General features: G+C 35.3%; 1 protein-coding gene across 1 annotated transcript; it reads right to left on the minus strand.

The window, feature by feature from the left end:
- Positions 1–2: 2 nt before the first annotated feature.
- On the minus strand, positions 3–22,515 carry LOC124441771 (cilia- and flagella-associated protein 54-like). Its single transcript, XM_046992238.1, is given in 58 exon segments — positions 3–267; positions 412–605; positions 969–1,220; positions 1,494–2,181; positions 2,433–2,541; positions 3,135–3,393; positions 3,459–3,623; positions 3,957–4,311; positions 4,572–4,737; positions 4,825–4,921; positions 4,988–5,031; positions 5,126–5,172; positions 5,274–5,425; positions 5,506–5,559; positions 5,630–5,713; positions 5,884–5,970; positions 6,106–6,306; positions 6,533–6,599; positions 6,678–6,812; positions 6,814–6,861; positions 6,962–7,049; positions 7,112–7,294; positions 7,625–7,744; positions 7,747–7,959; positions 7,962–7,993; positions 8,446–8,660; positions 8,822–9,052; positions 9,129–9,207; positions 9,335–9,493; positions 9,982–10,076; positions 10,457–10,561; positions 10,814–10,861; positions 10,987–11,187; positions 11,526–11,643; positions 11,722–11,848; positions 12,054–12,158; positions 12,694–13,012; positions 13,142–13,264; positions 14,189–14,344; positions 14,436–14,726; positions 14,989–15,174; positions 15,477–15,569; positions 15,625–15,813; positions 16,068–16,403; positions 16,753–16,965; positions 17,182–17,343; positions 17,761–17,904; positions 18,144–18,226; positions 18,322–18,582; positions 19,703–20,000; positions 20,103–20,462; positions 20,592–20,650; positions 20,996–21,098; positions 21,192–21,260; positions 21,645–21,800; positions 21,872–21,977; positions 22,157–22,280; positions 22,383–22,515. Coding segments are annotated over 55 exon segments (8,634 nt in total). The 5' UTR covers positions 22,420–22,515; the 3' UTR covers positions 3–267; positions 412–605; positions 969–1,220; positions 1,494–1,604.
- Positions 22,516–22,597: the final 82 nt, after the last annotated feature.

The raw sequence follows: 22,597 nt of genomic DNA on the forward strand, positions 1-22,597 counted from the left end.
CATTTACTTTAGCTTCTTATTTTCATAAAATATAAAGCAAAAATTTAACTACGCAACAACAAAATGGCAAATATTTTACCAGTAAAACTTCTTGACATATTTAAAACAGTCATCAAAACAAAAATTTTAAATGTAACAACATTAAACAACAATTGACGTGATCCATTGATACAGATTATCAGGTACTTTACCAATAAAACCCCGCGACGTATTAAACACAGTCTCCAGAATACAAATATTAGAATGGGTTGCATGAAATGGAAGTTCCTAAAACATGTAAGGTAGACTATGAGTAAATAATATCATAAAATCGATAAGAGAATAAAATATTAAATACAATAAATTGGAGTACATGCTTTTAGTATTGAAAAGGATGTACTGTAATTAGAATTATCTTCACGATCATTTTACCTTTTTATCCGAACCAGCAGTTTGAAGCATCATTTTATTCACATCATGTATAAAAGCGCGAATATTGCTATCAACTTCAACGTCACGACGAGCAAGTCCAGATTGCGCTCTCAATGAGTTTGCTTTTTTCCTGCGTTGAGTTTGTGGAATAGCATTGGAAGTAGCGACAGGACCTTCACATTTTGATACTTTTCCTGGAGTGTATTATAAAACGATTGTTTATGTTGATACAACAATTTTATAGATGTATTGTGTTGTGTTTGATAAAAACACATATAGATAGAAAGTTAATGCTCCGAAATATAACTTTTCCTGAAATATGCTTGCTTCACCATATCACGAAAGAAACAATGCACAGAAAATAAACATATTCTCCATTGGCTGAAAGTTTTGAAGTTAATTCTTCACAAGATCTGATTGCTTAATTTATTACAAACAATGAAAGGTTGTATTATGAAAAATATTATCAAAACGTTCTTTTCTACTTCAGTTGATCTCTAAAGCTATGCAATATAAAGAGTGCTAGCAATAAATTATGAATCGATATTTTTACTCACTTTGTTGGATGGTCTGTTCACTTTCAGTCAACACAAGGAGACGTTCTAGTTGTTCGTGAATATTTTCGACACTTTTCCGTGACACGATTTTCCTTCCCGCGCTAAGTCCAGTCACGGGTACACCACAAGTAGCTTTTGTATTGAATGCATATATACAATCGATCAAGTCATTATCAGTTTGCTTCAAAAGTGGATCTGATTGTATCCAAGTAATGCTGATTTCATTGTCTTCAGCTTCATCGACATATCGTCCTGTTCATGAAGAGCATAAAATTATAATAATAACTCGATATGTGCTTAATATATCAATGAACGATGAAACGTGTTTCATGGAAATGTGGAGATAATTACGAACAAAATCTGTTGTAAGCGAAAAATATACATAGACAGTCTTATAAAAACTGTATTAAAAAATCTCAAACTTTAAGTAAGATTCCTCCCCAATTTAAATATCCGTACTGACCATTCAGAGAGAAATAAAGAAACATTTATTATTCAAGTTTCGTTATTAAACGGAATATCTACCTTTTTGATGTGATATCACTTCAGTTTTCTTCAAAGGTAATTCTGGAAGCAACAATATAGATGAAACATTTACTCCACTTGCATTCTTCTCGTAGACGTCAAGTTCAGAGTTCAAAACTCGTGTATCTCTTGCAACTTTAATAACTTTGACCATCTGAACAACGCACCACCAATCGCGTTTATTCCAAGAGAATGGTAACTAACTTGCCGTCGTAGATGGTCGACATAATACAACAGATGGTTCCACGTGATTTGAACCGTATTTGTTCCATTCACGAACGTATTCATTGTAATTACGCCATCGTTTTGAATCTCACCACCGTTAATGCTTGAAATAGATACAGATCCTAACAAATCATGAAGTACGGACAAAGGAATCTTTTCTCCGCTACTTTTGGGCATTGAAAGTCCTGTAATATAACCATATAGTAGACTACGACTATCAATGGTGGTTGAAAGTACGGACATTGCTCTACAGGCTATCCATGTGGCACGAAGTTCTCTCTTTGTCTCCCGTCGAAGCAAAAGCTCTTCTTTGTCTTTTGTTTTTCCTTGGCTGTCTTTGGAGATAATTTTCGCAGCATTGTGCCATTTGTTTGCTGAGATTTTGTTTGAAAACTCTTCTTTTACTTTCTTCGTTTTCTTGAGGTAGAATAAAACAAGTTGTTGGTAACATTTGCGCATCAACCTACGAAAAACATAACAGAAATAGTCAATGACTAACGTTGACTAACATACAAGTGACATTAAGAGATATCAAGGGATGTGTAAGGATGCGAAGAACTAAAAGATGACAAACCACAAAAAAAATCAAAGATTAAACACAGCAAAAATTGATCATAAACAGGAAGGTAATGGCACAAAAATTCCTACAGAGGGATAGCAGAGGATAATAGCCTTGATAGCAGAGGATAATAAAGGATAACTGAGAGTACTTACTCAAGATCATGATCAAACTTGTAAGTTTTGCTAATGGAGTCAATAAACGTTGTAATGACAAGCATATCAGGACATTTTTCATAATTCCATAAAAGACTCCGACAAACGCCTGAAATTGGATGAATGAACTTACACCATTAGTTGTTTTATAGATTTAAAATGTCCTATGTAGGGCTCACAGTTTGTAACAACCCTATTTCACATCATTCAAAATCAAAAACCTTCTCTCATTAAAGACTCAATCCCTGATTCAATTAAATCAATGGTGGTATATGAATTCAATTGCGCGGGATGTAATTCCCGATACATTGGCGAAACTTCGCGCCAGAATCAGGGAACATACTACAACAGACAAAAACTCTCATATCTGCCGACACCTTCTTAAATCTCATTCCTGTAAAACCAACTATTCACCCTCTTGCTTAAAATCATCGACACCGCAAACACCTCATTCTCCCTTAAAATCAAAGAAGCACTCCACATTAACAAACTAACTCTGACCTCAATGTTCAAGTTTTTAGATTCAACACAATATTTAGTTTGTACACGCTCCACATTATCTCATTCCCTCATTATTGTTATAATTTATTCATATTTATTCATTCATACCGAGGATGGCATCATGAGATGTCGAAACATGTCTATTCTCAAAAAACTCATCTTCTATATTAAATGCACAAACCCTAATTTTCCTTTTCTTACCAATAAAATACAACAACTCGCTTTCCAAAGGATTTTTTTCCATTTGTGCATCAGTGATAATGGACATTGCTTGGAGCAAAAATTTTAGTACTTCACTGATATTTTCTGGTGAGCTTGATTCGTCGATATTCCGCAGTTTAAAGCGTCCAATTCTTAAGCAGACTTCAACAAGAAGCATGTTGTGCTGTAGGTAAATATTCATAGCACGACTACATGTATCAATATCGTTAAAGTACATGGTATCGGTCAGAGCAATAATCTATAAAAAAGAAATATGTTTTCACTCATTGGTCTCGTCAAAATTTTGCATCTGTTTCATCTCACCTGTTTTCTGATAAAATTTTCTGTTTTTTGGTAACATTTCAAAGTTTCATCGATAGTTGAACCAAATGATTGAGAGATATCACCATAATATATCAAAATTTTCACCAAAAGCAAAGAACCTTTCACTGACAGTGAATGAACATTTTCTAATTTCTTTACAAGGCTCTAACAACAACAAAAAATCCTCCACAATACAGATATATGCATAATAAATACTTTAAGTTTAGGTGATTAAGATACAACTCACACTCCATCTCTGTAACGTTTTTTTTCACGAGTTGCCATGCAAAGTAATCTTAAGAAATCTTAACTGACCTTTAGAGGGATATTTATATTTTCAAAGGAAGATGCAGTTTTGATCAGTTACAACTGGGAATTCAACTTTCACATAAATCGTATTTATTAATCACAATAACAAATTGAAACTTTATGGTACCAGTCTATTAGATAGCGTACTTCAATCATCGCCAAGTATATCATCATTGTTACATGACCTACCTTCAATGTATCGAAATCCTCTTGAGTAAGAGAGCCATGCGTGAGTTTAAGCAAGATAGAATTAAACTGAAATTCCACAGCCATTTCATTTTGACCAAATGCTTCACTTTCATCTAAACCTTGTTCACAATGGTAATGGGAGGAACCAGTGAGAGAGACTACTGTACGACTGAAGCCAGCTAGTCTACCAACACTATTTTCTTCACAGAACAAATATTCCACCAATTTCATTCGACATTTCAGCCACAGGTTTGCATCATTCTCAAACTTGACTGAGCCTAGGTCTGAGCGAATACTATCTGGTGTCTTTGTAGGAGCTGGAGAACGGGAAAATGTCGTCCAATCTGAACTGAGTCTGAACAAAAATGAGAAATTCGTAAGGATAGTTTAACGATTAATTGTTATTTTATAATTGGCATTTGTACAGTTTGTATGGTTTTGTCTGTACAATAAGGTTTGTAATGTTACGTTATGAACATTTGTACAGGAACATTTATACACGAACATCTATACAGGAACATCTATACAGAAACGTCCATATAGGAACGTTTGTGCGGTTGTCTCTTTGCTGTAACATTTTGCACTGTAACACATCATATATTAATACAGAAATACCTGATGGCATTGCGTTCCAAAAGAACACTGGCATCCTCCAGCGTCCTCATACATTCATAAATGACCTTGGCTGCGCTCAAATTTTCTGAATACTCATGAAGAATGTATGATGATTCTATTTCGATCAAAATTAAAATTTTAAAATCCGCCGGTCGGATAAGGTGACCTAGATGTTAAAGAAAAACAAGACTAAGACAAAATCAAAAATGACGTGCAATAGACGCAGTATTTTAGTATTTTAGTATTTTGTTACCTCTCTCATCAAGAAATTCTTTCAAGTTTTTCTGTGGAAGCAAAATCATATTTTTCATCTCTTCCAGGAGAAGTTCTGCAGCAGCCAGTAGATAACCCTAAATGCACGCACGTCAAGCTGCTGAATAGATTATAAAGACAATGCAAAAATATGATTTGATTACCTTTAACGTGGAGTGAGAGATGTCACTGTCCAGAATATTAATAGCTGCACAATTTAGACGTCCATAAAAAACGAAATTTTATCGTTAAAAAAAAACCAGAGACAAAAATTTTCATGTTGCTGCATCCATAATACTCACGCGAATCGTTTGAATTGTTCTTTATTTCTCTTAGCTTTTCAATAAGTCTTTAAGAGAAGATAGAAAAAAACGAATTTTTAAATGCATTGATCAAAGTCAGAAAATGCCATCTACTAAGTATGTAGTTGTTTCTTGAGTTTTCACTTACACTGTTTTTTTATTTAATGGTATAGCGTAAACTGTAGCTGCAATCTCAATCAATAGACGAACTTGTTCTAACACCAATAATCGGCAAACTTCGTTGCCATGTAACATGACGTATTCTGAGGATAGTCGGCTCACTATCAGACTCTCAAGAGCCTAGATAACATTGGATACAAAAAATAATCGTGTTGATATCATCAAAGTAACAGACTATAAGCATTTCTATTAATACTAACCGGAATATTTTGAGAAGAATTGAGTGAAGTAGAGCAGGAAAACTGATGGATTTTCTGACAGAATAAAGAAAGACACGTTTACAAACAAATAGTAAAAACAGGATTAGAAAATAATCAATTGTACCTGCATTTTCTCGTCAGCAAACAACAGATCATTGAAGACTTTAAATGATTGGGAAAACAACCTTGCTTTTGTTAAAGCTCGAACCTTTGATTTAAAAAAAACAGTAACTAGTTAGGAAACCGTTGTATGACTGTATGGCATCCTTTTGTCATACCTAATCACGAGTACACATTGCACATCAAGCATCCTTAAGTATCCATCAGTATCCCCTCCCTGTGTGTACGTCTTCACTATTATCAATATTACATACTCACCCTGAGTATAAGAACTTTAGCGATCCAATGTTTACTTTCAAACACATCACTTGCTACATAACGAGCTAACGTAATTATTGGCAAAACCTACACAACAAAAAATGAACCTAAATGTACACTATCATCAAGTAAAATATTGTTAAATTACAACCAAATTTCTCTTTCAGTCGCTTAACCATCATCGACATATTACTATCTGTATATAAACTTTTATAAACTAACCATGACGTAATGTCCTGTTTCAATGAGTTCTTCAATCAGCCAAACAGATGATGACAACAATACTTTAGCATTACAACGAAACGGGTCAGTGAAAAGGTTAACACTTGGTATCAATGTATTCACTGAACATCCTTTGCCAATGTCATAAAGAGCAAAATCCCTGCACGATGTAGGATGAGGTAAACTGGATGCAAACAATGCCTGTACAAAAAGCAAATCGCCTGAGTTATGGACCTCTGGATGCTTTATATAGCTAAGAGGGGGGGGAGACGTACCTACACCCGAATATAAGGTTATAGGACGATCAATAGTTGGAGGGAAAATAAATATTTATATATATGCATGATATATCGTATAAAGTTCCTTTGAAATCCATTTTATGGTTTTCAGTCTCCCTTCCTAACAATAGATCTTTAAAATCATTAACCTTAAACAGATAAGTGGCAACATAACAGTAGTCCAGCTTTCTGTCAGCATTATCCGTTTCAATATACCTAAGAAAAACAGAAATATTACAAAAAGAAAGAAAATTATTTTCTTAAATATCTTTCAATAATGTTGTTCAAGTATACCTTGCCATATTTACAGCGGTTTCAGCGGCCAGCATACATCCCCAAATACCTCGCTTCTTCAACAAGACACTTGGCTCAGTTTTTACTGCATTGTGATAACGATTATGAGTGGCGTCACTATGTTCAGAAAGAGACCGGGGATAAAATGGTATCCAGAACCGTTTGCCACCACCGATGCGCGGATCTAACAAGAAAATAAACGATTTTTTTATCACAATTCATAGCATTTGGCCTAGTTTCGGTGAATTGTGGCTAGAATCGTAAATATAAGTGAATGTGGTCACCTCTTATTACCGATGTGAAGCATAATTTTGCCAATTTCATTCATTGCTTGAGCTAACAACGCTTTTCGTCCATGGAACTGAAGCATTTCTATGAAAACATCTCATTCAGTATGAGCATATTACACCAAGTATCTCTTCTTAAGCACATACCTATTGTTTTATCATACGATGTTATCACGACAGCAAGCTGGGAGGATGCAAGGGGATATTTATGTACATCATCAACCTTTTCGTATTTCAGTTCGCTGATATTTGGAGGTGATGTCGTCAATTCTTCATCATCTGGGGATAAAAATGCGACCCGTGATGATGGATTTTTCTTGAAATGATTTCCTAAAAGTTGAAAAAACATGCATGAAGTAGTTAATACTTAAAAAATCAACGATGGCAAATTAATTGTTGCATGCTGGATACATCAGGAAAATTTACTGGTTACCATAGTTTAAGGGGTACCATAGTTTAAAGGGTGCCATAGTTTATGGGGTACCATGTCATAACCACCAATACACTATACAAAATCAGAAATTTTGATTAATGGGAAAACTTTGCAACTTCTAAATGTATTTTTTAGTTTTGACAAGCAAAACACACCATTCGAACAAAATTTTTATCAGTTGATATCTACTGTATCTAAGCTTTATCTAATCTCTACCTAATCCTTACCTAATCCAGCTAGATATCTCAACAATAACTCCCGACTATGTTGTAGAGCCTTTGCAGCGCAATGTTTCAAATCAGCGGTTTCTTTAAGCAACAGCAACGTTGCTGTTTTATCCAAGGGACGGAAAACAGACGATGGGCGTTATTTTCACCGCAATAAACATTATGATTTTTGGCATCGATGTGAACTGCTACATCGAAATTTTTATCTCTCATATTTACATCCATTTTGAGATTTTCAGGTTTACCACTGGCTGTAGAAATGATAACAGTGGGTTGGTATTTTAAAACGCCGCCGTGTGCCTGAGCTTTTTCCAGTAGTTTTCTTGAGCAAATGCCAGTAAAGGCAAAACTTTGTCTGCGTAGCGACCTCTGAAACAAAAAAAAAACAAGTTACGATTTTTTGGGGCAAAAATGATTCGACGATAGAACAAAGAAGCAGAGAGAGCTTTCGATTTTATAAAGAAAGGTTTTTTAAGGTTTTATAAAGATGGAAAAATGCGTTGCACAATGTTTTATAACTTGATTTTGACATAAAGTTTGTCTGCTTGTGTAGAAGTGCTGTGAAATAAATTTTGATTGTCACAACCAATAACCACATAAAATTCAAAACATCGAAAACTTTCTTCGAGGTAAAGTTTGACTCAACTAATAAATGACTTTAGTTTCATTAGCGTTGAAATAAAATGTACAGTGCTTCGTGGAAACAACGCATTTTATGTTACTTTAAACGAAACGACATCATCAAAATCCTGCTGGCTAGTAAGGATGTACGGCTATATGTGACACACATGAACACTTCACACAAATGTCACAGAACACACCTGGAAAGAGCGAAAAATCTTAATATGATGTCAGCTAACTTTTCCCATTTCTCTTTATAAAACAAACATTCCATAGAATGCATTATAATACGACGGATCCAAACAACATCCATCTCTGTATGATCATCTAGATACGGTTCAAATATTAAATCAGAACCGCCCTTCTCATCCTCGATGCCACCCCACAAGGAAAAGATGCCTTTGTCTTCAGAAGTCTAAAACGTCCATGGAAAAACGATAGAGTATTATATGTCCAATGGGAACGCAGATTCTTTGTAAGGTAGAGTGATGAATGGAGAGTGGGGGACATGGGTACTAATTTAACTTCTATTTATAGCAGGACTGAAATTTTTGTTTTTGTAATTTTAAATTCTACCTTGCTCATCGGCCTTGAAAAATCTTTCACATTTTCTTTCATAAACAAGAGCATGTCAAGCAGTGTATCAGCCGCAAAATAAAAAGCCATCCAGGTTATCTCATAAAGTATATCTTCAGTAACTCTAGTGCCAGGATCCATAATAAACGCGTAGAGTTTCTGTCTTATATTCCACAAATGACAACAGGCATTTTGCAAAATACCCCAAGACTTACAGCGGTATGATAAAACCTTCATAAAAACAGGTAAAAAATCTAAAAAGAGACAACGATCCCAGAACAAACTCACATGACATACAAGCACTTACCATTGCTTTCGATAGATATTTACAAGCGTTGTAAACAAATCTGAGGTAATCCGTCTCTTCATCAATTCTCTGTTGCTCTCTGTTGGCATGGATGATGAAAATGAAAAAAAAATGATGATAAAGTGACAATTTTATATAAACACCTTGTGACCGACACTTTCATTTTCATACGATAACGAGCACACTTTTAGAGAGATAAAATCTACCTTTTTTTCATTGCATTTGTTCGATCTTGTTTCTGAGTTAAAGCCAAAACAAGATCCTTAAAAGATGAAGATGTATCCTTCAAGACAGAATTGCGTTGACGAAGAAGAATCCCACTGAGGTCAAAACCAAACCATTCCATATCCAGAGCAGACATTTCACTTGTACGATAAAAAAAAGGTGTTTTAGAAAGCAGTTTTGCAAACAAGAATAAACAATCCTAGATGTTTGTATATACTTATAAAGGTTAGTTTAATCCTGAGAAGAAATGTTGGTGTTGACTGACGTTTCAACATCCTTAGTTGCTAGTAGTCATTTTAAGAGTCAATCTGGTAATACCACTGGACAGTAATAAAGTAAATGGTTTGAGCCCGGGAGTATCGTTACATGTTTGTAAATGTAGATCGTCCAGGTTGGTTTAGTCCTGAGAAGGACTATTTTTGTTGTTGTTGACTGACGTTGCGACAACCTTAGCGGTAGTCATCTTCAGAGTCAAAGGACAGTACTAAACAAACCACTGGACAGTACTAAACAAACATCAACAGTCGTTCTCGGAAAAGCACCGTTCCTAGCTGGGTTGATTTGATCAAAACGATAGCAAAGCAAAATCAACAGAGTTTCATGAACGTTTATTTAAAACATTTAGTACCTTTCTTCATTCAAACCATCGTTATTTCCTTTATCGGTTCCCTTGGTTTGATTCAGGAAGAAAGAAAAACTAGCAAGAGCACGTACGATATTCAACTATTAAGAAAGAAAAATGAAATAAACTATAAAAGGACAACATCAGACAACAAAGAGCAACTACGAAGGCATTGCTATAAAAATTGGACGTGCGCTACGAAGGCATTGCTATAAAATTGGACGTGCACTACGAAGGCATTGCTATAAAAATTGGACGTGCACTACGAAGGCATTGCTATAAAATTGGACGTGCAACTACGAAGGCATTGCTATAAAATTGGACGTGCACTACGAAGGCATTGCTATAAAAATTGGACGTGCACTACGAAGGCATTGCTATAAAAATTGGACGTGCACTACGAAGGCATTGCTATAAAAATTGGACGTGCGCTACGAAGCTATTTCTTACCATTGGATTTACTAAAAAGAAAATAACAAACCTGACAACGCCATGGAGTTTCTTCTTTAGTTATCAAACGTAATCTCCTTTTCCTGCCTTCAGATTTCCAGAATAAAGGAAGCTTTGACTGCAATGATTCAATAGCCTGAAACAAAAAGTAAAAAATACTGCATCAAAGATGATTTTGCCTACATGGAAGATATTGTCTTAGAAGATATTGTCTTAGAAGATATTGTCTTGGAAGATATTGCTGTACAAGAAGATATTGCCTTGGAAGAAGATATTGTCTTGGAAGAAGATATTTCCTTCTTAATTAAGAAGATATTGCCTTTGTAAAAAGATACTGCGGGGGAAAAGAAACAGCTTTCAAGCTTTATTTAATAAAACAGTAGTATACTCGTATCAAGGTTTGTTCATCCGTTGCTCCTCGAAACTTCTTTTTACCCTAAATGAAGAGAATAAGATAACATGGTAATCTTGAAAATTGTCTTAAGACAAAGTTGAATGAATACAACAATGTTTTGAATTTGCGAGATGGATTTTTCTAGTAACACTGACCAAATGACAAACCTTTCGGATTATTCGAGGCACATGAGGTGGTGTTCGTGAGGGACTGGTTGACTTATTTGTCCTCGTAGATTTGACTTGTTTTACATACTTTCCATCTGGCCTTTCCCCATTTGAATGGGAAGTCATGTCACTATTGTCTTTGACATCAGCAAGTGTTTCAAGAAGCTGTTTCATGCACTTTGTATTTCTTTTGGCTGCCTGCTAAGGGAGCAAACACATTTTCATTGAGATGAGAAACTGGACTAAACACTTGTGAGCACAAAGTCAAAAAAGAAACAGACTCATTTAGTTATAACAGTGTCATGCAAGTATAAATTACTTTTGCAACAAACAATAGTACATGTTAGTTTAGCTGGGGATAACTGGAGGTAGTTAGAGATAGCTAAGGGTAGCTGCGGTCAGCTAGAAGTAGACGGATTCTGATATTAAAATCTTGTTCATGTAGAGCAGCTGTATCATTTGAAGTATAAAAAGTAAGAAATGATTCAAATTGTCAACCACTTCGTTAAGCAATTGCGGTTACAAACACAAGCACAAACCTTTCCATATTCAACAATTGCAGTTGCAAACCTCTTGCTCTTTATCTCCTCACCATCAAAGTCAGGTGACTGTTGGGAAATGGATGGTTTCTGCGTTGGTACCAGGATATCGTTACGTCTAAACAATTTATGAAAAATAAAAATCAGACATTGACTTTGTTGAAAGTCTTAAATATAAACTATTTTTATTTAATACTTATTTAGCCATATGTCAGTGTCACTCGACCATTCTAGAACTTTCTCAAACCAGTCAAACTCAAGAGCTTTCTCAGCAACCATAACAAAATACTGAAGAAATTTCGTGCGTCTTTTGAATTTAAGGACTGAAAATGTAATTGTAAGCTGTCAATTGAATATCAAGTTTTCGTTTCAAATGAAAATTTTCCTGGATGATAAGAACAGGTTCAAACATGTAATGCATGAAAAGTATTTTATATATTTGTTTGTTCACCTAGCTTTAGAAGTATATTGACTTTGAGAGAAAAATGACTTCGGAAGCAAGAACCAATTTTGTTTGAAGATATGTACCTTCTCTGTAGCCTTCGCTTGGATTTAAAGCCATTATATAACTAGTGAGAACGGACGGATCCTCTGATCCTGTTAAATCAAAGTCGTTCTTGAAATTCATCATGGCTGAAACATAAATTATGAGAGAAAAACGCCAGTAAAAATGAAGACAGCACTATTCATAGAAGAAACGAAACATAATTTTTCCAACAGAGACATATATATTTGAGACAATCTGATAACAAACTGATAATCCTAGGTTAACACGGGGTTAATATTAATAATGATCACAAAGTAAGTTTTAAAAAGTAGATTTTATTCTGGAGTACATATCATGCTGTATATGTTGCTTTCATCAATACTCAATCATGATAAGATCTGTATTTTGCCATCCTTGGAAAGTCGAATGTAAAATAATAGTTTCCATGAAAGGAACTTTTAATGTTTGGTAACTACAATTAAACAGATGCGTCGCAAACTTATCAAAATTGTTTCAATTATAAAGTAAAATCAACACTAAACAGCAAATTACCATGGACAATGTAATATGAAAAAAAGCATCTAATGAATTGTATAAAAACAAGCCGGGGATACGAGAAAATGAATAAAAGTATTGAAAAAGCAAAAAGCGAGTTTTCACTGTGCCCTTGCAAGCCTTTACCTTGACTTGCTCGTTTATCATAAACGTTTTCTAAAGCCATAAACTCTGCTTTCTGAGAAACGCCAGTTCTACTGGACTGTTCTGGCTTTGTAGTTGCTTTTAAGTTCGCTCCTTTGACTTTTTTCAATTTGCCTTTCCCGCCTTTTTTCTTGCATTTAGTTCCCACTTGTTGGTTCGCGTCGTTTGGCTCATCCAGAGATACTGTGATCGATATGGCAGGTACCATTTGTTCCACAAATGGTGCATCGATAGTTAAAAGTTTTCTACCGTAGTCTTTGATTGTGCTGGCAAGTTCATCTTCCCCCCATATTGGCAATGTCTAAAACGCATACAAAAATTGTCCATTTTATGAAAAACAACATCCCTCAATAATCAATAGAAACCAGAAGAAGGTTCAAATACACGATGTAACACTTATGGGGAATATAATGAACAGTGGAAGACGTACCTTGGTGAGAAAATAAGTGATGACTGCAATGAGATGATAAAAACTGTCATACGTTGAAGAATTTTTGCGAAAACGATTCAATGATGGTACTTCCAGAAGAACAGCGTAGCATTTAAGTAGAATCTAGAAAAAATCATTGATTTGGATGACTATTTTTCACGTGATTAGATAGTTGTACATACATATATCAGTAATTCTTCACGTGACAAGATAGTTGTACATACACATATCAGTAATTCTTCACGTGACAAGATAGTTGTACATACACATATCAGTAATTCTTCACGTGACAAGATAGTTATACATACATATATCAGTAATTCTTCACGTGACAAGATAGTTGTACATACACATATCAGTAATTCTTCACGTGACAAGATAGTTGTACATACACATATCAGTAATTCTTCACGTGACAAGATAGTTATACATACATATATCAGTAATTCTTCACGTGACAAGATAGTTATACATACACATATCAGTATTTCTTCACGTGACAAGATAGTTATACATACACATATCAGTATTTCTTCACGTGACAAGATAGTTATACATACACATATCAGTATTTCTTCACGTGACAAGATAGTTATACATACACATATCAGTATTTCTTCACGTGACAAGATAGTTATACATACACATATCAGTATTTCTTCACGTGACAAGATAGTTATACATACACATATCAGTATTTCTTCACGTGACAAGATAGTTATACATACACATATCAGTATTTCTTCACGTGACAAGATAGTTATACATACACATATCAGTATTTCTTCACGTGACAAGATAGTTATACATACACATATCAGTATTTCTTCACGTGACAAGATAGTTATACATACACATATCAGTATTTCTTCACGTGACAAGATAGTTATACATACACATATCAGTAATTCTTCACATGACAAGATAGTTATACATACACATATCAGTATTTCTTCACGTGATAAGATAGTTGTACAAGCATATATCAGCATTTCTTCACGTGACAATTTACCACAAACTAATATAATCTACTCAATGTTAACAAACCTGCACAACTGGTTTTGAAGGAATATTCATGTGAATTAGTGGAGCAAGAAGACCATAGCATCTTGTAATACTTTGTAAAACTAAACTGACATCATTTATCCACAACGAGACTCGAAGAACAAGCAACATTTTCTCACATTCTCGAATTCGCCGTATCTGCAAAACAAATATAGAATACATGTCCTCGTTCTCTTTTTTTTAAATCCAATATTTCTCTGTATTCTATGCAATATTTATATTTTAATACCTGTCCAGGTAGTAATACTCCATGATCACATAAAGAATCACAATATAACTTCTCATTGCGCACTGCAACATCCACAGCAATAAACACACTTTTCAGAAAATGACGACCCAAAACTTGATTGATCTCGTTCAACATCTCCCAATCAAAGTGACGTTCTTCCAAGATTACATTACTACCTGAACAAGACATCTCTTGGGTCAGGTGACTCGTATCTTTCTCTTTGACAAAATACTTCCAGAGAATACTGGCTGAAGCGCCAGCAATTTCATAAATACCAACAGAATAACAAGTCTAAATCAATTTAAAGACAAAAAAGCAGTTGAACCCAGATGTGAGCAAAAATCTAAGACGTGCTCAATATCAAATAGAACAAAAGCCCTGAATGTTTTGAATCTTAAAAAGTTATGTTTCTATGTGTTTTATCATCTGATAAACGATTCACTTAAACAGGATGAAGCAGTTTTTAAACTTCCAAGCAGAGCAAAGACAAAAGAAAAGTCTTGATATGACATAACGGGATGTACATAAAGAGAACAAGAAAAATGTAATATACCATAGCTAAATAAGACCAAGCCATTATGATTGGCATAGGCTGAGATGCAGGACAAGCCATTCCAGTGGGACCTACTCCACCACCAATGAGATCACCGTTTTTATCGTAAGCAGCCACTGCAAACACGTATCTTCCCCCTGCTTCAAGATTTGTCACATCAAACATGCAATGTTGATTCGCCGGTACCTAAATTTTGTTTACAGTTTATAGGTAAAAAAAGACAAAACTTATTATTTAGATGAGATTGCATCAGGTGTAAATTCTGTCATCTTTTTATTATGACTGGGAGATTTTTGGAAGTGCGCTCCTATAAATTGCTTTTGCCTAGTTGTTTTGTATAACAAGTATTTTGTTGGGAAATTGGCACACCTCATACACGCCCTCTTTCCAAAAAAGAGGTGCACGACCCTCCTCTAAATACATCCATAGATTTAATGCTAAATCATTAAATCAATTGGTAGGATCAGGTGTAGGAGATGACACTTTACCTCTATACCCGTTCCAACAAGATTACAATCATTCAATCTAACTTTGACATTACTACCGGTGGCAGAGCAACCAAACATACGATACCAGTACACCTTAAAGACGGAAAGAAAACCTCTTACTTCATGTTAATATTTAATTTAATGTCACGTTTTGTGCATTTACCTTACAGATGGGTATAAATGGCGCAGGTTTTAAAATCATTCGAGATGAGCTACGAAAAACTAAGATTGGAGAAGGTGGAGTTGATGTAGGTTCGATATCTTTATTTGAATTCTTACATCTTGATGCAAGGACTTTCTCTTGAACTTCACATTTTTTAATGATATTAAAACAATCCTGTCGAGGGAATATTGTTATTAGTTGAGCTCAGATCGGTTTGCACAGCATAATGCAAACTCAATTATTGACCAATCAAAGCACGCGTTTTATTGTTTATATTTCATAAAAGAAACTGACAAACACATTCTATGCAAACGCATAAATCTTAACTTCGATAATTTATTATTGTTTGTACCCAAAAAGGGAATTTTTGAACTAATCCTATTTCTACCTAACAAATAACACTCGCTTCTCTTCAGAATAAAATATACCTTGAGATTTTCTTTGGCTTTTTCCCTTGTGATCTCATCAATTTGTGTCTTGTGCATGAGAAACATTGCTCTCGCAATGGGAAGTCGTGTATATTTCTTGACGATGTCCTCAATCCATGAGCTCGTATCACGAGATTTTCCACGATTTTTCAATAATATTGAAGATGAAGTCATCGATTTCTGCAAACCAGGCACCATCTCTGAGTGATAGCGTCCGCTGACCAGCTTGGAAAGCAATCGCATCATGTTGAAAAGTAATTCCATTTTTAATATTTGCAAGTCCATATCGTTCTTAGAAAATCCACTTCCTTTATGTCCAAGCGTCCCATTCTTTACCTGTGGTGGTAAAACTGAACATAAATATGAAGCACTGATCTCTAAATTAAATACATATATGTACAATTTTTGAGTTGAACCTTTATCATAAGCACAAGGGATGTATTGTAAAGAACCTCCACTTTGGATGGCGCTAAAAGTATCAACACTAAAAAATTCTTAGAACCTCACAAATGTAAAAAATATTTCAATTGGCAAAGTCATCAAAAATCCAAAATTTGAAACGCAATGTACAAAGTAAAGTCATTTATTTAGGATGCAACATCGAGTTAATTGTGGTATAGGTCTTTACCATGAAATTGAAAAAACTAAATTTAAACATTTTATAAAGATCAATGAAGTCAACAACCTGATCATAAACCAGCTCGACACCAATCTTTACTCTTGCGTCGCTAACTCGTTCAACACTTGATTCGAGTACATTAAACGCCAGCCATAATAAATCAAAACCAGAACTTGGAAATACGTCCTGGTATGATGAGCTGTAATGAGTGAAATTCTCTTCTAAAGTATTTTCGTCCAATTGTTTGCTTCGAACGTTATTAACTTCACTTTCCTGTCGCTAAACAACAATTCAATATTATGGGCATCTCAGTTTCCCAATCCCTTTCAGGTTTCGTTACCTGGAGTAAAGCGATTATACAAATGTTGCACAATCCCTCCTTCGCCTTCAAAGTGTTTTTAAAGCGTTTGATTATTAATCATTGCGACACTATGCATTGTAAAAAATGGACACAATGACAAATGGCAAAAATGCAAATAATAAAAATGTACTTACAGTTTTGAAAATGGTAGCGCTGTTGTTTTGAGTACACATAGAGGCTCTACATTCAATGACCATGGAGAGTTTTAATGATATTTCAGCAGCAACGACAGGATCTATATCTGACAATCCATACGAACGAAAAACGTTGTCGATGTTGAGAAGAAGAAAGAGCCACTGAAAAATGTACGTTGGAATTGTGTGTCATAAAATATGTGTAAAAATATACAATGGTAACGTGTGTCATAACATTTGTGTAAAATATACGATGGTAACGTGTGTCATAACATTTGTGTAAAATTATACGATGGTAACGTGTGTCATAACATTTGTGTAAAAATATACGATGGTAACGTGTGTCATAACATTTGTGTAAAATATACGATGGTAACGTGTGTCATAACATTTGTGTAAAAATATACGATGGTAACGTGTGTCATAACATTTGTGTAAAAATATACGATGGTAACGTGTGTCATAACATTTGTGTAAAATATACGATGGTAGGCAAAATGAAGACATCAAAATAACACAAACTATAAACAAATTTATTTAGACGACAAAGAACTGAAAAGTCCTCAACAAAGAACTCACTTTGTCACAATCTTTATCGTTCAAAACTTGTTTGCAGCTTTCGTAATTTGACGATACAACACGAAAGAAGAACGGTTTACAACGATTCCAGAGGAAAAGAGTAGCATCCACGAGCATATCTACATCAACATATGGCATGGCTGCCTAAAATAAAGAAAAGTTTGGGAAAAACGTTCATTTGTGCTGAACATTTAGAACACGAAGTGATGAAAGGGAACTTTCATCAACAGATATCAATAACCAAGAGTATTTCTTATATTTTTAATAACTTATACCAAAAGTCTTTAAAAAGCCAAAAGTCTCCTCAACAACAACAAAAACAGTCCTTCTCAGGACTTTATTAACCTGGACGATCATCATTTACAAACATAAAAAGTCTTTACCTTAGGCAGCTCACTTGTAAATCGACTGAGGATATTTGCAACGACCAATAGTTCATCAACAAAAGATACATTCGCTTTACAGTCTAAACACACACACAGAAATAACATTGAAATGCTTTGATTCACTTTCAAATGGATATTACTCGCTGTCGTCAAACCTGACGAAAAGCATGATTACCTTGAGAATAATCGTTAAATGCACCCTCATTACAAGCCACACCCTTCTTGTTGTGTCTTCGATTAGTTGGATTGTAAAAAGGCTCCATGGCTATTAAAAGTTCCAGTGTCATAAGATAAACAGGTGACTGAACCATCTGCGCACGCGTCTCAAGTAAGTTTATGGAAGGTTGTATAAGGGTATCTAACACCTCCCATTGTTCGTAGCTGAAGGCTAGTTTTAAAAATCTCATCACCAGTGGAAATGGTACACCATCTACACCTACAATACAACAGATCTTAAAGTGATGATAAAACAATAACACAGTATTTTCATTTTTTATGTATGAAAATGGGATGCATCTTAAAAATTGGAGCATGACGAATGATATTGGAAATGCAGTTGCAAGTGTTTTTATGCTATTTCTATTTGAAAGTTTTAAATAGAATCAATGAAGAAATAATAGAGGGTGAGGTGTGGCTGCGGAGTTCTGACATACCATATTTTGATCTAAGGTGGGGGAGGAGTGGCTGTAGAGTTCTAACATACCACACTTTGATCTAAGGTGGGGGAGGAGTGGCTGTAGAGTTCTAACATACCACACTTTGATCTAAGGTGAGGGGAGGAGTGGCTGTAGAGTTCTAACATACCACACTTTGATCTAAGGTGGGGGAGGAGTGGCTGTAGAGTTCTAACATACCACACTTTGATCTAAGGTGGGGGAGGAGTGGCTCCGGAGTTCTAACATACCATACTTTGATCTAAGGTGGGGAAGGAGTGGCTGTAGATTTCTAACATACCATACTTTGATCTAAGGTGGGGGAGGAGTGGCTGTAGAGTTCTAACATACCATACTTTGATCTAAGGTGGGGGAGGAGTGACTCGAGTTCTAACATACCATACTTTGATCTAAGGTGGGGGAGGAGTGGCTGTAGATTTCTAACATACCATACTTTGATCTAAGGTGGGGGAGGAGTGGCTGTAGATTTCTAACATACCACACTTTGATCTAAGGTGGGGAGGAGTGGCTGTAGAGTTCTAACATACCATACTTTGATCTAAGGTGGGGGAGGAGTGGCTGTAGATTTCTAACATACCATACTTTGATCTAAGGTGGGGGAGGAGTGGCTGTAGAGTTCTAACATACCATACTTTGATCTAAGGTGGGGAGGAGTGGCTGTAGAGTTCTAACATACCATACTTTGATCTAAGGTGGGGGAGGAGTGGCTGTAGATTTCTAACATACCATACTTTGATCTAAGGTGGGGGAGGAGTGGCTGTAGATTTCTAACATACCATACTTTGATCTAAGGTGGGGGGGAGGAGTGGCTGTAGATTTCTAACATACCATACTTTGATCTAAGGTGGGGAGGAGTGGCTGTAGATTTCTAACATACCATACCTTCTTCTGATAGTTCAAGAAGTGACGCATTGGATAGATCAATACAAGAAGGATGAACCTCTTGGTCGTTACGTGAAAGCCGGGCATTGTTACCACCGGATATTAAGTCCACACCAGCGACAAATAGTTCGGGATAAATATCCAAGGTGACGTCATCAATAGATCCAGTAGGAGCGTTACATTGCAGGGTACGGCGATGTGGACCCCCTAATGTTTGAAGGATAGCAAGAAATTGAGCCGCATTGCCATCAAATAGATCCGTCAGTAGACGCTCCGTCTGATTGCGAGGCCAGTTGGACTGCAAAAATAAGAGATTACGTTGTGTGTAATACTTTGCAAAGGAATAGAAAGAATGTGAACGAGTTTTTGCAATCCAAATAGTGTCAATGCACTAACTTACATGCAAAGCTTCCTTGATAGGTGCTCTCAGTTTAGGACGTAGCATTCCTTTAGGTCTCTTTCTGCTTTCAAAGACCACTCGTTGAAATATAAACACATCAATCTTCACTTTAGCAGCCTGAAACACGGCCTTAGTTTCCGGCGTTTGAACGGATGTGCTCATTTCCTCGATGTCGGCAAGCTCTGTAATTTTTTTCATTGATCTACGTGCAAATGTCTCAGCATGCTTTGGCTCGTTACAGTCAAGATAACATAGACAGGTTGCAGAGTACAATGTACTACGCCAAGGGATATATTTGACTGTCAGCAGTGGAACTGATCCTTCCATGCACATGCATGACCACAGTAAATATTCAAGAACCTACAAAATAATATCATGAACATCATCTATTATTTCCATCATGTGAGGGAGAAAGCTTTAAGAAATAAAACAAAGAAACAAAACACAAGTAAAATCCTCTATATTCTGAAGTTCAAACATTGCTTTTACCAAGTTGCTTCTTCCAGTGACCATCAGCTGTTGTGAAATTGTGTAAACATGAATTGTACCTAAGAGGCAGAAAGACACGTATAAGTTCAAAGCAGCTCATCTTACAATAAATAGAGTGCAGGTTTTATCTAAATCTTCCTAAAAAATCCCAAATTGAAAATATTGTATGAAACTTTTAACGAAGATGAAAAACTGGCAAAGCTTTAACATTTCTTTTATGGAACAGGAAACTGGTTAGAAAACACTAGTTAGAAAACACCGGTCCAAATAAGATTGCCCATTTTATTATTATTTTCTTATTTATTTGAAATATCTATCAAAAGGCAATAAAGATGACTCGTACAATCACAGACCCATGCAAGCCATATTCACTTAAGCTTTACTTTGTTTAATTCATGAATTACCATTATAGAGTAACCAACAGAAGGCTTCACATTGTACTGCCAACTGCATAACAAGCATAAGAATCTTCAATAGTTTCAAACATTGATTCACACTTCTTGCAGTCTACAATGATAAGGTACATATATATATAACTTATTTAATACCAAATGAAGGGAAGACTATAACAGACAATATTGATTCATCCTAAAGTTTTACCTGAAGTTCTGGATCTGACTCTATGAGCAATACATAAGAACTCATGGTGTCTTCATATAAAACTTTGATCTATAAAATGTGTGATTCATTAGGAACTGGATAGACCAAATCCAGACAACTGTGTGTTAGTGAAGAAATGCAAAGTAGCAACCTGGGTGAAAACATTGCATAAAACCCTGCATTGAATCCAAAAAGTGCTTTATCTAGCAGCCGGCAAAATCCCAATGTTTATCTTATCCGAGATCCTACAGGGTCTTATAGGATCCTGGTAGAATGTTTTATGATCCCACAGGATCCCAAGCTAAGACCCTACTTGATCTTGTAAGGTTCTATAAGATATTGCACAGAAATCCTACTTCTCTTCTACACAGCAGGATCTAACAAGATCCAACAAAAGAATTTCACCTTGTAAAATTATTATTAAAAATAAAGAATTACAACCACCATTCTTACTGTGTCCACTGTCTGTGAGTCACCAAGTCCATTAGGGAAAAATGTTTCTTTAAAATGTTCAAAATCTAAATTAGCTACTTCTTCAATGCATGTGTGGTCAGGTGATATTTCCTGAAGGTAACGTGTAAAGCACTGGAATTTAGCTTCTTGAAATGCCTGGAAACAAAGACTAAAAGTTACAAATTGGTGTAATTGAAAGTGAAACATTTTAAATTGTCATCACATACCTTTAATGAACACAAGAAGTAGCCAATTTGCATAAGTTTTTTGACAAAATATTGATGTGGAAGTCGTGGCCTGAACTCTTTGAAGAGTTTTGAAAAATCAGGTCTCCTACAAAATAAAATGACTTCCTAAACTTAACAAATAGCAAGAAATGTTGAAAGGATCTATGGACTTTTATAAGCAGCAACAATCTGTCATACGTTTGTATATATTTTAACATTATTTTGATAAAAATCACACATACGTAACGTAAGAGACAAAGTTGGAAAGTTGGTGATGTTTCTCACCTTCTGTGTATGGCAGTTTTGGATTGACAACGACCTTCAGTTGAGCTGAGCTTCGTCAGTTTGAATAAAATAGTTTCTAACGCCTGCTCAAATGCGATAATAATAGGGTTGAGTTTCTTTTTTTCTAAAAAAATGTGGAGGAGTTGATCAATCATCATGATTCACGGCAGTTGACACTATGAATTCTATCAAAAACGACCATTATCGTGCGTGAAAATATGAGTACCTTTCCCATTTATATTGAGAAAATTTATGCTATTCATATTTAATACGTCCTCACGATATAAATGTTTAAAAAATGCCAATCTTTAAAAAGTTGTACGTATATGCCTATATGGTTGTCGTTAGTTGACGACCGCCATATTGTCTACAGTCACCACGACAACGAGCTAGCGAGACGAGGCATAGCAACCATTGAGTTCTAGAAGCCCAAAGAACTCA

This window comes from Xenia sp. Carnegie-2017, unplaced genomic scaffold (assembly GCF_021976095.1).
Source record: "Xenia sp. Carnegie-2017 unplaced genomic scaffold, XeniaSp_v1 HiC_scaffold_20, whole genome shotgun sequence".
Classification (NCBI taxonomy): Eukaryota; Metazoa; Cnidaria; class Anthozoa; order Malacalcyonacea; family Xeniidae; genus Xenia; species Xenia sp. Carnegie-2017.